The sequence below is a fragment of the Perca flavescens genome, chromosome 2, assembly GCF_004354835.1.
Source record: "Perca flavescens isolate YP-PL-M2 chromosome 2, PFLA_1.0, whole genome shotgun sequence".
NCBI lineage: Eukaryota > Metazoa > Chordata > Actinopteri > Perciformes > Percidae > Perca > Perca flavescens.
In genome coordinates, this window is record NC_041332.1 from 39,240,001 (window position 1) to 39,258,058 (window position 18,058).

The following is an 18,058-nucleotide window of genomic DNA, read 5'->3' on the forward strand; positions in this document are numbered from 1 at the left end:
TTATAAATCAGAATATTGTTTTTGCATACGAAAATTCTGACTTTTTTGCGCACAAAATCTTTCAGAATAGAATCTATGCACAGTTTTATAAATGAGGCCCCTGGGGTCTATCTCATGATAGATATATTAATATACCCTATAGATCAGGGTTCCATACACTGTGCAAGAACAGGCCGAAATTATAATTCAATTTGCAGCAATTCCTGAACGTCTGAGAAGTTTTTTGCTTTTTCTTCGCCAGTCATCATGATTCGGTGCCAGTGTCATTCATATACTGATCAGCATTCACGAGGTGCTTTGAATTGACTATTTAGGGTTAAAAATGGGCGTGCACAGGACGGGATAAGAGGCTGATCCACGTACGCATGCTTGTAGGTAATCTCTGATTGATAAAGGGAACATTGCTTACAGGTGTGCGTACACACGGTTTTGTAAACCAGACTTTTTTTCAGCGTACGCCATTTTAGGCTTTTGGGCGTACGTACACATAAGTGTAAGTACACTACGCACAGTTTTATAAATGAGACCCCTGCTCTTGATCAGACCACAACCAAGACCATCATCCAAGCCACATCAGGAGAACAAGGATGGCTGCTGAACTCCTAAACATTCTGGGAGAGGAGGTGATGGTGGACAAATAATAGGTATCTTTGAGTTCACGTTGACAACAGACTGGACTGAAAATGCAACCAGAGTCTGTTTATATGAAAGGACACAGCAGACTCTACTTCCTGAGGAAACTCAGGTCCTTTAATGTGTGCAACAAAAATGCTGCAGATCTTTTACCTATTGTTGCAAGCAAAAAATTCTTTGCTGCAATGTGCTGGAGCATTAGAGCCATTGCCACTGATACAGACCCTCTCATTCTGGACTCATTCACTTCTCATATTTTTTAAACTATCTGATATATAACTGCACTATTAATTGCACTATTTCTACCTCCAATGAATATACAGTATGTACAGTATTAAAGGTCCCTTAGTTTTACTTTTTATTGAAGTTATTGTACCGTTTTGATAAGTAGTATATGTGTGTTTCCTTTTTATTTTATTTTAAATGATCTAGGCTGCTGTAACGAAAAATGTCCTGCTGGAATTAAACAAAGTAGTTGTAAACAAAACAACAATCATCGGCCTCATCCAGTACGGTGACAAACCTGCATGTACTTGTTTGGTCAAAACAACGTGGAGCAGAACACTCTCCAAACTGTTGTGGACTTTAGTGTGAGACCCCCATCACTGGCCCACATACATACCAACAACAGTTTGTCTGATGTGAATCCAGTTCTACAATGTAATCATATAGTCTGTTCTCTGCATATCCATCACTGTGTGGTTTGGATAAGTCAGCAAACAGGACAGGAACAGACTGCAGAGAAAATCATCAGTGCCAACCTGCCCTCCAGCCAGGATCTATACTCCTCCAGAGTCAGAAAACGGGCAGGAAGCATCACTACATGGACACAACATGTTTCAACTTCTCCTCTCTGGCTCACACTTTCTACCTACAGGCTTTCACTATGATAAACATTTAGCACCAGTTAAACCAATCCCTTTGAACGCCAAGCATTCACCTGTCAAAATATATTTATTTGTGTTAAACGCATAATTTAAACATGTAAATATATGTCATACATAAACCACATGGACAGCATATACTGTCATCTATACCAATAAGCAACCTATTGTATAAATAATTTGTTATGCTTTCCAGCATCATTTGCACTTTTGCATTTCCCTATGTATTACTGTTTACAATCCTCGCAGAGCTGTTTTACATGTATGTATGTATGTATGTATGTATGTATGTGTGTATAAGTTCGTATACATACATATGTATACGAACTTATATCTTTACATTGTAGTCAAATGTTTATGTTCAACTTGTTCAGCTCTGTTGTCCTTGTTTTTAGCTGTATGTCTAGATCAGTGTAAGAGCAACAGAAGCCGGAGTCAAATTACTTGTACAATGTCTTCCTTTACTTGTCCATTTAAACTGATTCTGATTCTAACTTTGATCAGACCACAGCCAGCATCAACACCCTACCCAAAACATGGGCTTATGTGCTGATCCCAGATGGTCTACACCAAACTATATAATGTAAATAATAATAATAAAAAAAAAATTGTTTTATGAGCTAGTTTTATAAACTATGTTTTTTATACCAGAGTCTGTTGGCTGGATTCTTCTCTCGAGGCAGCTGAACTCTTCTCTTTGACACTCTGATGGAGGACTGTTAAAAACAGAAAGACAAATGTAGAGCAATGTAGAGGTATTATAGTGATAACAGTCACTGTTAGTTTACCTCCGCTAGTAGGTCAACTAACAGTGACTAAAGATGTAGAGAACACTCACATGTGGCCACTTTTGCAGCAGCGATGTCCACAAAACTCATGTGCTGCCATCCTCTCCTTTATATAACTGCATTATATAAAGCCAACAGGCTAACTCTGGCCATTTGAAGTCTTTTTCCTACACACAAACCCAATAAAGTCTGATGGTAGTACACTCTAGCTTGTGCACAACACTTTGAGTTCCACCTTGGGGCACCTAACTGAGGCTTAATACAGTGTGTGTCCTTATAAGCAAGTCCTTGATCACAAAAATAAATTTATCTTCAGGCACCAGATCTGTCTGTCAGGCTGCAACATGACAATCTTTGTCATCACTCAAGGTCAGGACAAAACATCCGTCTCCCCAGAGGTGATTCATGTATCTCAAATCTTAATGTATCTTCGGTGGCACGGTGGCTCAGTGGTTAGCACTGCTGCCTTACAGCAAGTAGGCACTGCAGAGTCCAATGCCTGGTCTGGGCAGAGTTTGATCTAGGTAACTAGGACTTCAGTTGAGAATGAGTCGACTGACTAACCTGGCATCTGAAATGTTGATATTAACGACACCTCTTATCTGACTTGGCACATTTAGTGTTAAATTGTATCTTTTTACAATATTGTACTTCATGGTATTATTAATTAACATTCACTTGTTATACCATTATCTTTGTGTGTGTGTGTGAGTGTGTGTGTGTGTGTGCATGTCTCTGTAACCTACTTGCTGTTACTTTGTGTGCAGGCCCGCCAGGCATCCAGCTCCACAGACAGTTGATCAATCTTCAGAGGAACACACACTTCCCTCCGCTTTAACAACTGACTGAAAAACAGAAGACAAATGTGGAAGTTGGACTGACTAACACTGGGATTCCACCAGGCATAGAAGCCATGCATTCTGGCTGCATCATGGTTTTGTTAAGTCCTCTACCGGGTGGCATACCACACCGGGAACACTTTTAGAAACAGAGCATTTTGCTTCCAGATTCAGTTGATTTGGTCATTTTTACTATATATTTGTGCTTACTGGACAAGTAAGTAGTCTACATAGTAAAATGTTTTCTTCTTTAGCCCAGTTGTGAGCCTCACTAGTTAACTAGTAACGTCCAGAGAAAGTCCAACTAGTGAACAAGTGCATTTTAAAGATATCACTAGTTAACTAGTAGGCATTTTGGAACGCACTAGGTGGCTCTTCTTGAACATCACTAGTTAACCAGTAAGATTTAAAAGACCCTTACTAGTAGAGCCAATATGAAGCCACAAATCCCCTTCTCCCCTCCTCTGCATTAGCATTGTGCCTTTCTAGTTAACTAGTGCGCACTTTGGCTTTAACTAGTAGACATTTTGGACCATACTAGTTAACTAGTAATGTCCAAAAACAGTCCAAAAATCCTACTAGTTCACTAACTAGTAGGTTTTTTGGCTTTTACTATTTATCTAGTGGAGGAACCTGACTTTTAATATCAAGGATATGGAATAAATGCTCAAAGGGCTTGCCATAACCCACAGCTGCTGCCACACTGACTAAGCCTCTGTACATGGGGCGTGTCAAACCAGGTGAGGTAACTAGGCGCCCGGAAACAGACTCTTAAACCCCCCGACCCCCACCTAATACAGTGAAAACTAAAATAATCTACAGTATAGATTTGCTAATGTTCCTAATCATTTAATGATGTTAAATGTCATTATGACAACTCCGAGATATACAATCACATTCAAGGACTTATCATCTGATCAGTCCTGTGCTTTTATAATATATTAAAGAACTATAAATTACCACTAGCCTTGCTTAAACAAAGTTCTTGACTACACCACAGACAATTCAGAAACCTTTTTGATACGTGCAAAATGTCAAAGCCATCTACCTGGTGTATTCGTAGAGTGCAGGTACGATGTTCGAGTACTGTCTTCTAATGGCCAGCAGACCTCCAATATAGCCACACAGGATCAACAGCTCACTGCGGGTTCTACACACACACACACACACACACACACACACACACACACACACACACACACACACACACACACACACACACACACACCTGGTTGATGATCAAGTAAAAAAAAAAAAAAATGGAAATGAAATTAACTATTAATACTTATAATAAAGTAATAATTGTTCTTACTCAGTCAATTTTGCTGTGACCAGGCTGTCAGTTCTGATGTAACTCATCAGGTCCAGCATTGGCTGAACACTGTCCATTGTCCAGTCAGATCCAGTCATCTGCTCTGGTGAGGAGGAAAATTAAAGAGAGTTCATGGTTAATCAGTGCTTTAAAAAGACAGAAATGAAGGGCGCTTTCACAAGTCAAGTTGCAACATTGCTGCATTTTTCACTGATTCGGTTAGCATTCACACTAAACTTTGATAGGTGCACCAAACATTGCAAACAAATTTCTAGCGGTGGAATAGGTTGCGTGAAACTCGCCGATACTTCCGGATCTTAGAAATAATTTAACAACACCAAATGTATAGGTTTTCTGGTTTTGCTTTGTGTTTCTAATATTTTAGAAGAAGGCTAACATTATGAGCAGTGGACAAGACATGAGTGAGAGAGTGGACCCTGATGACAACGAGCAAGGTATGGTAGTATGGTTATACATTTTGGATTTATCTGTTAAACCATATTTAAGTCTTGTGGCTTGTGTTAAAGGTTGAATCAATTTAAATTGCAGTTTAGCAAATTTTAGTGTTGGCATCTCAGTGCCTAGAACACCGGCTGGAGTGAAATGTGGGTGTAGGAGCATCGGCTAGAGCAAGCTTCTGCGGTTTACGGCAATATAACTTGAGAGAATAATAAGAGATAACTTGTTGAGAAACAGGGGAAATCAGAGGATTGAGATTATACCACTAAATTGTTGAATGTGGAGGACATAACTGGGGAAGATCTGCACACTACACAGAGAGAGGGATTAGCACCGACTTGGACTTGGTCTGGGTTATAGAGTAGGCAACGATCAGATCACTTTGAGTGGGCATGTAGTTTTAACTGAGAAACTGTTACAATGCGGCGGTCATGCAACTAGTGGATGCCAAGTGGCATAAATCCCAACAAAAGAGGTATATGTCGGGTAATGTACACGGCTTGTAGTTATATTTTTGCTGAATTTAGAAACGTTAGAAATGGGGAACAGATGTCTTCAAAGGCTGACATTTGCTTCTTTCTGTGTGCATTGTGTGCAGGTTCAAGTTCATTTATTTATATAGCACATTTAAACAACCGCTAGACAGACCAAAGTGCTTTACAGAGCTAGCATAAAAAAACATAAAACCAGCAAGACAGAGCGTAAAACACATAATAAAAACAACAAGGCTAAGAGCAGCCTTAAAACACTGACTCAAATATACAAAAGAAGGACAACTCAAATAGGAAATCAATATGATAATGAGAATAAGTAGGTTTTTACCAACAACTTGAAGATAGCGAGGTTGGGGGCTGTTCTAATCTCTAGAGCCAGGCTGTTCCACAGATGAGGCCCTGCCACCGCAAAAGCGCGCTCCCCTCTCCGCTTTAGTCTGGCACAAGGGGCTACCAGCAGAACCTGGTCGTGTGATCTTAGGCTTCTGGTAGGAGTGTACGAATGAATGAAAGTTGGAAGAAACCGGAACTGATTACCGATGAAATATGTTTATCAAATTTTAACGACTGGTCCACAAGAACACCCAGGTTCCGCACTCCTGCAGAATTAAAAGCAGAAAGACTCCCCAAATCTAGGCTTGTACACTGGGACCTTTCACTCGGGCTAAAAACAATGACCTCAGTCTTATTGCCATTTAAATAGAGGAAATTTTGAGCTTCTCCGTGAACCATCACCTTATCGTGGTGGAGAGGTTTGTGTGTCTCTGTGAACCTGAGGGCTGTGTTGTCTGGAGCTTTGTGCTCCTGGTAGGGTCTCCCAAGGCAAAGTGGTCTCAGGTGAGGGGCCAGACAAAGAATGGTTCAAAAACCCCAATGAAGAAGCAAGGTAGAGATGGAGTGACCCTGCCCGGAGGAAGCCCGGGGCCCCGTCTGGAGCCAGGCCCAGGCGGCGGGCTCGTCGGGCGAGCGCCTGGTGGCGGGTTTGCCACGGAGCCCGGCGGGCACAGCCCGAACAAGCGGCGTGGCTCCCATCTCTCCAGCCCATGGGCCCACCACCTGTGGGAGGAACCGTTGGGGTCGGGTGCGATGCCACATGGGTGGCAGTGAAGGTCAGGGGCCTCGACGGACCAGACCCGGGCGGCAGGCGCTGGCTCTGGGGGCGTGGAACGTCACCTCTCTGTGGGGGAAGGAGCCGGAACTGGTGCGGGAGGTGGAGCGCTACGGTTAGATCTGGTGGGGCTTACCTCACGCACAGTCTCGGTTCTGGAACCATACTCCTGGATAGGGGTTGGACTCTTTTCTTCTCCGGAGTTGCCCAGGGTGTGAGGCGCCGGGCGGGTGTGGGGATACTCACAAGCCCCGGCTGAGCGCCGCTGTGTTGGAGTTTACCCGGGTGGACGAGAGGGTCGCCTCCCACGCCTGCGGGTTGTGGGGGAAAACTCTGACTGTTGTTTGTGCATATGCACCAAACAGGAGTTCGGAGTATTCGGCCTTCTTGGAGACCTTGACTGGAGTCCTGCATGGGGCTCCAGTGGGGGACTCCATTGTTCTGCTGGGGGACTTCAACGCACACGTGGGCAATGATGGAGACACCTGAGAGGCGTGATTGGGAGGAACGGCCTCCCTGATCTAAACCAGAGTGGTTGTTTGTTGTTGGACTTCTGTGCTAGTCATGGATTGTCTATAACTTGAACACCATGTTCGAACATAGGGATGCTCATAAGTGTACCTGGTACCAGAGCACCCTAGGCCGAAGGTCAATGATCGATTTCATAATCGTTTCATCTGATCTGAGGCCGTATGTTTTGGACACTCGGGTGAAGAGAGGGGCAGAGCTGTCAACCGATCACCATCTGGGTGAGTTGGGTCAGGGGTGGGGAAGACTCTGGACAGACCTGGTAAGCCCAAGCGTGTAGTGCGGGTAAATTGGGAACGTCTGGAGGAGGCCCCTGTCCGACAGACTTTCAACTCACACCTCCGGGCGGAGCTTTTCGTGCATCCCTGTGGAGGCTGGGGGCATTGAACCCGAGTGGACAATGTTCAAAGTTTCCATTGCTGAAGCTGCGGCGAGGAGCTGTGGTCTTAGGATCTTAGGTGCCTCAAGGGGCGGTAACCCACGAACACCGTGGTGGACACCAGTGGTCAGGGAAGCCGTCCGACTGAAGAAGGAGTCCTTCCGGGATATGTTATCTCGGAGGACTCCGGAGGCAGTTGCAGGGTACCGGCGGGGCCCGAAGGGCTGCAGCCTCTGCCGTGAAAGAGGCAAAGCAGCGGGTGTGGGAGAAGTTTGGAGAAGACATGGAGAAGGACTTTCGGTCGGCACCAAAGTGTTTCTGGAAAACTGTTCGCCACCTCAGGAGGGGAGCGGGGAACCATCCAAGCTGTGTACAGTAAGGATGGGACACTGTTGACCTCCACTGAGGAGGTAATAGGGCGGTGGAGGGAGCACTTTGAGGAACTCCTGAATCCGACTAATACGCCCTCTATGTTAGAGGCAGAGCTGGAGGATAACGGGGATTGTCGTCGATTTCCCAGGCGGAAGTCACTGATGTAGTCAAACAACTACACAGTGGCAAAGCCCCGGGATTGATGAGATCCGTCCAGAAATGCTCAAGGCTCTGGGTGTGGAGGGGCTGTCCTGGTTGACACGCCTCTTCAACATTGCGTGGAAGTCTGGGACGGTGCCAAAGGAGTGGCAGACTGGGGTGGTGGTTCCTCTTTTAAAAAGGGGGACCAGAGGGTGTGTGCCAATTATAGGGGTATCACACTTCTCAGCCTCCCTGGTAAAGTCTACTCCAAGGTGCTGGAAAGGAGGGTTCGGCCGATAGTCGAACCTCGGGTTGAGGAGGAACAATGCGGATTCCGTCCTGGTCGTGGAACAACGGACCAGCTCTTCACTCTCGCAAGGATCCTGGAGGGAGCCTGGGAGTATGCCCAACCGGGTCTACATGTGTTTTGTGGATTTGGAGAAGGCGTATGACCGGGTCCCCGGGAGATACTGTGGGAGGTGCTGCGGGAGTATGGGGTGAGGGGTCTCTACTCAGGGCCATCCAATCTCTGTATGACCAAAGTGAGAGCTGTGTCCGGGTTCTCGGTAGTAAGTCGGACTCGTTTCAGGTGAGGGTTGGCCTCCGCCAGGGCTGCGCTTTGTCACCAATCCTGTTTGTAATATTTATGGACAGGATATCGAGGCGTAGTCGGGGTGGGGAGGGGTTGCAGTTTGGTGGGCTGGGGATCTCATCGCTGCTCTTTGCAGATGATGTGGTCCTGATGGCATCATCGGCCTGCGACCTTCAGCACTCACTGGATCGGTTCGCAACCGAGTGTGAAGCGGTTGGGATGAGGATCAGCACCTCTAAATCGGAGGCCATGGTTCTCAGCAGGAAACCGATGGAATGCCTTCTCCAGGTAGGGAATGAGTCCTTACCCCAAGTGAAGGAGTTCAAGTACCTTGGGGTTTTGTTCGCGAGTGAGGGGACAATGGAGCGGGAGATTGGTCGGAGAATCGGGCGCAGCGGGTGCGGTATTGCATTCAATCTATCGCACCGTTGTGGCGAAAAGAGAGCTGAGCCAGAAGGCAAAGCTCTCGATCTACCGGTCAGTTTTCGTTCCTACCCTCACCTATGGTCATGAAGGCTGGGTCATGACCGAAAGAACGAGATCCAGGGTACAAGCGGCGAAATGGGTTTCCTCAGGAGGGTGGCTGGCGTCTCCCTTAGAGATAGGGTGAGAAGCTCAGTCATCCGTGAGGAGCTCGGAGAGCCGCTGCTCCTTTGCGTCGAAAGGAGCCAGTTGAGGTGGTTCGGGCATCTGGTAAGGATGCCCCTGGGGCCCCCTAGGGAGGTGTTCCAGGCACGCCCAGCTGGGAGGAGGCCTCGGGGAAGACCCAGGACTAGGTGGAGGGATTATATCTCCAACCTGGCCTGGGAACGCCTCGGGATCCCCCAGTCGGAGCTGGTTAATGTTGCTCGGGAAAGGGAAGTTTGGGGTCCCCTGCTGGAGCTGCTCCCCCCGCGACCCGACACCGGATAAGCGGACGAAGATGGATGGATGGATGGATGAAATTTTGAGCCAGCCATGCCTTCACCTCCTCTAAGCAAAGCACCGTAGCCACTTTAAAATTGGCTGGAACGGAGCCCGTGTTAAGGCACTTGTTCATGAGAGATACCATACCTGGACCATGTATTAAACAAATTAAATTTGTCCAGTGATTGATGTGGCAAGAATTCTTTGATTTCCATTTTTGGAGGACTACTTTCTTAGCAACAGCTAGAGAGATGAACAACGGATTCCAATTTTTGTGGGATATGGATTTCGGAAATATCACCAAGGAGACTGTGTTGGAGTGTGTTGGAGATGATGGGATTCTGTAGCTCAGGGTTGTGGACAGTGTGACCGTGATCCAGAATGAGTGAACTGGTTGACAGAGCCATATGGCGTGCAGATAGTCGTCTCTGCTACCTACCTGTGTTTGCTAGGCCCATTTTGAACATTTTATTTTGGGTGACGTAAGTTCTGTGAATGACTTTAATTGTATAAGCTGCAGGTTTGTGTTAGTAGTCATGAGAAGGTATTCTTACAGATTTGGTCACAGTAATCTGGAGAGGCCAGATCAGCTTCCCACTTAGTTGTTGGGAGTGTTATTGTTTTGTTTAGGTTGGAAATCATTGTATATATTTATATACACTTAACACTTAACCCCCCCCCCCCCCCTCCGCACCGCCATGCCCCCGCACAAATCAAATCTCCCGGATTTTGAAAAACAAATGTTGGGAGGTATGATATAGTATAGTATGGAATGGAATTCACCCCCACGCGGGGCATCCCATACTATACTATACTATGTGTTGTACCTCGTTCCTCTCCATCAAGGAACAGAAGTCCTAGTCATAACATTTTGATATTATATTAGGTAGGTAACCACACAGAGGAATTCAATGATATTCCGTTTCCAATACCTTTAACGTGATCCAGCCCTATCCAGAGGGCATTTTCAGGTTCAGAGCTCAGCAGGTGGAATTTAACTGCTGAAAACAAATCTCCTTCACACATGGCTGCTTCTGCCATGGCCTTACATTCCTCTGCTGAAGGGAGGCCGCACTTAAATGACAAACAACACATAATCATAGTCACTATAATCATCACAAATGTTAATGTAAATAAACATAAGATATTGAGCCTCCATTCCATTTAACCCAAAACTTAAACTCTTAAATTTAACTTAATGATGCCTACCCACCCTTTGATGAAATTGGTTGACTTCAGCGGCACTTCCTGGGTAAAATGCACACAGCTTAGCCAATAAAATGTGGTTGTCAGGAATCATTAGTAGTAGGTCAGCTGATAGCTCCCTAAATGTAAACAGAGACAAAAGTTCTTCTTTGCATGGACTACAACTTGTAGGTGTGCACTGTAACCCTAGTCCTACAAGCATAGGTGGAGCCCTCTAACTTTAGATCCCTGCTAATCTACAGTCACTGAAATTGATAAATGTAAAGGTGAATTTTGGCTGACTCATAAAGTCCAAGTTAAAAGTAGGTTTGCAGTCACTTGCAGTCAATGGGCTCTCTGTACTCAAAGAACAAGGGTTTCAATGCATAACTTTTAAATTCGGGGACATGAATTATAATGCAAGTCAAACAGCCTGTAAACAGATTTTTTTTACGGCTGGCACCAAACCAAATATTGTTAGCAGATATAAGCAACATTGGGTTTACAACATAATAAGATCAAAATCCAATATACATTAAAGTAGGAAAAAGCTAATACAAATACATTACTAATATAAGTGAGAGGAAAAATTTGAACTAAGAAGCTAAAACAAATACTTTTTTTTAAATATTAAAGAAATAATACATCAAGTCTTCTTGCTGAAACTGTGTGCTCTGACAGATGGAGGCATTGAAAACAGCATCAGTTTAGACATTATTTGTCCTGTGTCCCTTATTATTTATGAGACAGAATTCCATTAAATGCCAATATAATTACAGAATATGTTTGGGTTTCTTTTTAGGGGTGGTGCCATTTTCAGGAAAGGTCCAGAACACTGCAAGGAACTCGGACACAAAAAATGACACTTCTGCATTTAGGTGGCGCTATAGCAAAGAAAACACGTTTTGGCCTATTACATCGCAAATTTAAAAACCTCATACGTATCCACATGTTGCCTGAACTTAGCTGAATCTCCTGATATAGGCCCATTTCTGCCTAGACTTTGATTGCAGTAAAATCGCAATTTATCGTGAACCTACTTTCGAACTCCTCCTAGGCCATGCAACCAATTTGCACGAAAATTGGCACATAGCACCTCCAGACCGACCAGACAAAAAGTTTTTTTTTTTTTTTTTTTTAAATCTGTTAAAAAATTTGCAAATTTCGTACAAACAAATTTGTGTAGTTAGCTATGAAAACACAAACTTTTAAATATCTTCACCAAATGAAATGCTATCGACACAAAACATTAGATTCTTGACACTCTGAGGCTTGCAACAAAGTTGGTGAAGATTGGCCCATAGGGGGCGCAATAAACAATCGCAAAATGTTCAAAACCTATTTATTTAAACTCCTATGGGTTTTGCCCGATCTGCCTAAGATTTGGCACATAGCATCCTAAGATGGCAAATAATTTAGTTTGGTTAAAAAATGTGCAAACTACAAACAAACACGAACTTTAGCATATCGCGGCCAAAATAAATGCTATCAACACGAAATTAGGATTATTGTGTGACATGCAACTCCAAGGCTGTGTACCAAATTTGGCAAAGATCAGCCATTAGGGGCCGCGCTTTGGGTTCCGCTTCCGCTTACTCCGCGGGTCATTGGGGCTTGCATCTGGGAGTCTTGGACCCCATCATAACTGCTTGCAGTTTGAGTCTTTTTATTATTTTTCCGTTGCTAAAAGTGTCGCTGCAGCCTACTGCCTACCATAAACTAGAACAGCCTTTCTCAAACTTTTCTGTGCCAAGGCCCAGTAATGTTTGGCCCTCATCCTCTGGGGCCCACTTAGGTAATTTTGCAGGGAAAAACAGAAATAAAAATGTAATTAAAGCTGCGAGCAGCGATGGACGGGCCCTCGCGCCTCGGCGCGCGTTGGGGTTACAGGCGGACTCCGCTCCTTGCAACCTTGCATTTGTGCGGCACTCAGACGCCGCAAATTGTCACCAATGAAAAGTGAACTTTCCGCCGAGTTCAACGATACCTCACACAAGACTCTATGTCATACAGTTCATTAGCTGTGAAAAGGGGCGTGTCAAACCTTCACCAATGAAGAAGGAAGTCTCTGCTGAGTTCAATGATACCTCACACAAGACTCTACCTTAGATGCGTCAGCATTTATTAAAAGGGGCGGGGCTTAAGCATAGGGGGCGGGTCAAACCATCACAATGAAGAAAGAAGTCTCTGCTGAGTTCAATGACACCTCACACGAGACTCTACCTTAAACGATCTAATGCAGTTTTTTGTACATCTTGACATGTTACATATGTGTACCAAGTTTCGTGAGTCTACGTTAAACGCACTGCAGGGGCTCACTTTTCTTAACTTTCTAGGGGGCGCTAGCAAGCCATTTTGTGCGCCTATTCCCGAAACCTTTAAAATACGTAAATTTTCACCAGACTTGATGCAACCGCCGAATTTGGTGAGTTTTTGAATATGTTAAGCCCCTCAAAAAGCCAATTCATTTGACAGGAAAAAGAAAGAATAGAAAGAAATAATAATTCCTTCAGTTTCAATAGGGCCTTCGCCGCTGTCGGTGCTCGGGCCCTAATTAAAGCTGCGAGCAGCAATGGACGGGCCCTGGCACCTCGGCGCGCGTCAGGGTTACCGGCGGACTCCACTCCTTGCGACCGTGCATTTGCGCGGCACTCAGACGCCGCAAATCGTCAACAATGAAAAGGGAACTCCCCGCCGAGTTCAACGATACCTCACACAAAGCATAGGGGGCGGGTCAAACCATAACCAATGAAGAAGGAAGTCTCTGCTGAGTTCAATGACACCTCACACGAGACTCTACCTTAGATGGGTCAGCATTTATTAAAGGGGGCGTGGCTTCAACATAGGGGGCGGGCCAAACCATCACCAATGAAGAAGGAAGTCTCTGCTGAGTTACCTCCCACAAGGGTCTATCTTAAACGGTTCAAATTTTAAGAAAGGGGGCGGGGCTTAAGCATAGGGGGCCGGTCAAACCATGACCAATTAAAAACGAAGTCTCTGCTGAGTTCAATGACACCTCACAAGAGACTCTACCTTAAACGGTTCAAATGAAGGGGGCGTGGCCTGAGTAAGTGGGCGTGGTCATATTATAGGGGGCTGCTCAGTATCACATGTAGACCACACATTCTAAGTTTCATGTAAATCGGATGATGTTTGTCATATAAGGCGCATTTCCTGTGGCCAGGGGGGGCGCTATGACCAAAAGTCAATTTTGCCCTGTAGGTGTCCTCAGGCCTGGACCCTTGTCAATCGTGACAAATTTCGGGCAGATACGACAACGTACACTCAAGTTACAACAACTTCTTTGTTCATCGCTAAACACTCAAAATGGCCGCCACGCCCACACCGTCTGACAAAAAGTTTTTCTTTTAATAACTTTTCATCGTTAAGGTGTTGGGATGGTACAGACCAAGTTTGAAGTCCATCGGATGAAATCTCTAGGAGGAGTTCGTTAAAGTATAGCACCTTCACTTTTAGGCCTACTTCCTGTTGCCACTAGGGGGCGCTCTGACTTTAAGTAAATATCTGCCTTTATTTGTCCTCAGGGTTGGACTCTGATGAATCCTGAAAAGTTTCGAGGTAATCGGATAACGTACACTCGAGTTACACCCACTTCCTGTTTCGGCGGCGAAACGCACAAAATGGCAGCCCCGCCACGGCCACGCCCTATGACGAAAAGTTTTTCTTTTAACAACTTTTGATCTTTAACGTCTTAAGATGGCACAGACCGAGTTTGAAGTTGATCGGATGAAATCTCTAGGAGGAGTTCGTTAAAGTACGACATGTGGAAATGGCCAAAATCACACTAATTTCGAACTTTGAAATCAAAATGGCGGACTTCCTGTCGGGTTTAGGGTATGGCTCTAATGAAGTTTTTTGTACATCTTGACATGTTACATATGTGTACCAAGTTTCGTGAGTCTACGTTAAACGCACTGCAGGGGCTCATTAGCTGTGAAAGGGGGCGTGGCTAAAGCGTAGGGGGCGGGTCCAACCATCACCGATAAAGAAGGAAGTCTCTCCTGAGTTCAATGACACCTCACACAAGACTCTACCTTAAACGGTTCAAATGTTATGAAAGGGGGCGGGGCTTAAGCATAGGGGGCGGGTCAAACCATCACCAATTAAAAACGAAGTCTCTGCTGAGTTCAATGACCCCTCACACAAGACTCTACCTTAAACGGTTCAAATGTTATGAAAGGGGGCGTGGCCTGTTACGGCCCATATTATAGGGGGCGGCTCAGTGTCACACGTAGACCACACATTCAGAGTTTCATGCAAATCGGATGATGTTTGTCATATAAGGCGCATTTCCTCTTGCCAGCGGGGGGCGCTATGACCAAAAGTCAATTTTGGCCTGTAGGTGTCCTCAGGCCTGGACCCTTGTCAATCGTGAGTTTTTTGTACATCTTGACATGTTACATATGTGTACCAAGTTTCGTGAGTCTACGTTAAACGCACTGCAGGGGCTCAATTTTCTTAACTTTCTAGGGGGCGCTAGCGAGCCATTTTTGTGCGCCTTTTCCCGAAACCCCACCCCCAACCCCAAATCCTTCTTGTCGGTTATTGGCTGCAACGCTGGAAGACCTGGGCTGTCTACAGAGACCGCGTTTTTTACAGTGTGTTCAGGGGACAGGCAGCTCACGGACAGTGAAGAGATCTTTACTGTATGTGACAAAAAATGTTGTAGCCTAAAAAACGTGTGACATTGCTTAGAGCAGCTTTAATGTATTTTATCTAAAAACTTGTAGAGAGATGTTATGTGTCAAGGTTTTGTTTATGAGTTGGAGGAAGGTCACGTCTATACAGCCTTTAGTTTCATAGGCCACCCGGCTGGCGTCACAGAGCTCTGAGCGGAAGTGAAACAGAGGGACTGGGGTCAATCTGAGGACATGTGATGGTGGTAACAGGCAGCAGGAGGGGATAAGCGTTTCCTAAGCTAATTGGTGTTTCTCTCTATCAAGTTATGTTATTGTTATCTCCACATCTATAATTGTTTAACAAACAGTCAATCGAGTGACAATGTAGTAGAGGCTGCATCTTTTGACAAAGGAAGGAAGAAGAGGAGCAGGCCGAAGAAGTAGCAGCAGAAGACATGGCACCTGCAGTTGGAACGACAGGTAGGCCTCAAACCTTTTATTTTTAAGTTAGTTACAGTTAGCTCCTAGTATCAAATGTGCAAGCACAACCAGTTGGTTGTAAAACCTAGACAAACGAGAGTGGGCAGTCCCAGGGTTGGTTATGCTGTGACATGCATGTGATATGTATGTATGAATGAATATCTATTTGCACGCTATGATATTAACATCTATGCTGGTAATTACTTTATTGTTTATGTATGCACTGTGTTTTCTGTTTGGTAAAGGATATCCATCCATCCATCCATCTTCGTCCGCTTATCCGGTGTCGGGTCGCGGGGGGAGCAGCTCCAGGATAACAAAATGTAAAGTGTTTAAAAATTGTGTCAAAATGTTCAAAATATGAACTTACTAAAATATCGTATAATGATATGTTTTGACACATTAAAGTATAATTAAAAAAAAGAAAAAGCTAAAACTGCACCGGTGTTAGTTGGAATTTCTTTCGAAGTTTACAAAGAATAATAGAGGTTACACTAACAGGACGTGCATGGATAGAGACGTACCATGTAGGTGTCGTCATGTACTTCCTGGCCAAGAGTTCAAGACAGTATGCAGTGCTCTGATTGGCTGCCTCTCCTAGGACGATACCCACACATGCAGCCAACTCCAGCTCATTACCTCGGATATGACTCGACATTGCTAACTAAAAACAAAACACACACATAAGCGCACATTTTTAGCCACATTATTTAAATCAGATTTCTGACCATTATTAATGAATAGTAATGATATAGGAGTCATATGGAACAGAATTGAATGTGTAGTTTCATATGCAAATACACTGTATGTAACTAATGGTGATATGCACAGATTCTGGTGTGTACCTTAATGTTGTCCACAGCTAGGTGGCAGCATGCTGCCAGGACAGAGCATCCATCCTGGAAGTACCACTCAGCTAGTTCCTTACATACCTTATGGAGGAGACTGGTCAGAAAAAGAGCAAATATAACTAGGAATTTTGATCCGAACACCTTACTGTATCTCACAAATATTTTGAGATTCATTTCAGAGAACAATTTGATCAACCCAAATTCTTCTAGCAAAGGATACCACGGTTATTTTGTATTCTGCAAAGCTTTAAGTTAAGAACGAAGAATGTTGCTTCATATGATGCTCTTTTTTTTTTTAGATACTATAATTAGTCAGTACATTTGTTGAAATCACTTGGTATTCACTCAAATTGCATATAATTAAAAACACTTAATATACACAGAAATATGGGGTTGTAAAAATTAACCATTTACAACACAGTAAGGATTTGGATGGAAACAGTGTATTTAGCCATATTTCTGCAAGAATATGAGTGTTCAGAGTCTATGGATGGCCAAAGGATGAAGGGATTATGCTGATTACTATGGCATTTAGATTTTTCCACTGGGAAACCTGATCACTGTTGGAATCCATTAAAGGTGCTGTAGGTAGGATTGTGAAGATCCAGGACTTAGCCAAAAAATGTGAACATCGACAACTTCTCAGTCCCTCCACCCTTTCCGCTAAAGTTCAAACGGTATCCTAAGCCCCTCCCCCCACAAGAGAGAGCTGTGCACAATAGAGTGTGTGTGAAGAGGGGGGAAGGGAAGGAAACCTATCTGCAGCTCGTGCGCGGGGGAGGGGAGGACGCTATGAAATGCGTGTGCCTGAGAAGTGATTGACACGCAGTTAGACACCCCCCCTGGCCATGATTGGAGCATCTGAACAGGGAGTGGTGGATTTTTGCAAATCGCATTACCAGAGGTGCCGGATTTTTTTTGTATTACCTGCTTCATGTAGTTCTACTGGAACATAGGGCCAGTTTCAGCAAATATGACAGAAAGTTAGTTTTACAAGGCTAACCTACTGCAGCTTTAAAACTGACATGGATCCAAGCTGACTGCAGCCTCTGGTCTCAGTGATACACTACAAACTTGATTTAGGATTTTGGTTGGATAATATTGTAGTACTGCTTTCAACTGAATTTTAGTTTCTCATGATGGTGTTGATGCTGCAATGTTTTTCCATGCTGAAAAGAATAAGTTGTCAATAATATTGTTTATAAAAAGGGTCATATTTAAAGGGGCAGTAGTTCTGTTTCTGTTTGCTGAAACTGACCCTATGTTCACGTAGAACTACATGAAGCAGGTAATTTAAAAAACAATCTGGCTCCTCTGGCACCACCTACAGCCTGTAGTGCGATTTGCAGAAATCCACAGCTCCCTGTTCAGATGCACCAATCAGGGCCGAGGGGGTGTCTAACTGCGTGTCAATCACTGCTCATGCACACACATTCATTCTCCCTTGTGGGGGGAGGGGCTTAGGAG

The 18,058-nt window shown here is 44.5% G+C and overlaps 1 protein-coding gene across 5 annotated transcripts in view; it reads right to left on the minus strand.

The window, feature by feature from the left end:
• Positions 1-18,058, minus strand: part of wdr17 (WD repeat domain 17) — a 168,042-nt gene that overhangs the window by 14,091 nt on the left and 135,893 nt on the right. For 3 of the 5 annotated variants that reach the window (XR_003694233.1, XM_028596955.1, XM_028596948.1), the window contains 8 exons: positions 16,586-16,685; positions 16,265-16,404; positions 10,649-10,760; positions 10,368-10,509; positions 4,457-4,559; positions 4,193-4,294; positions 3,052-3,150; positions 2,166-2,233 (listed from right to left, as the gene is read on the minus strand). Coding sequence is in view for 4 of the 5 variants with exons in the window: in XM_028596955.1 (XP_028452756.1) it covers positions 2,166-2,233; positions 3,052-3,150; positions 4,193-4,294; positions 4,457-4,559; positions 10,368-10,509; positions 10,649-10,760; positions 16,265-16,404; positions 16,586-16,685 (866 nt within the window). In the remaining variant the exon portion in view is untranslated. Of the gene's footprint in view, positions 1-2,165; positions 2,234-3,051; positions 3,151-4,192; positions 4,295-4,456; positions 4,560-10,367; positions 10,510-10,644; positions 10,761-16,264; positions 16,405-16,585; positions 16,686-18,058 lie in introns of those variants that run through there. The other 2 variants (XM_028596969.1, XM_028596978.1) reach the window with 2 other exon arrangements.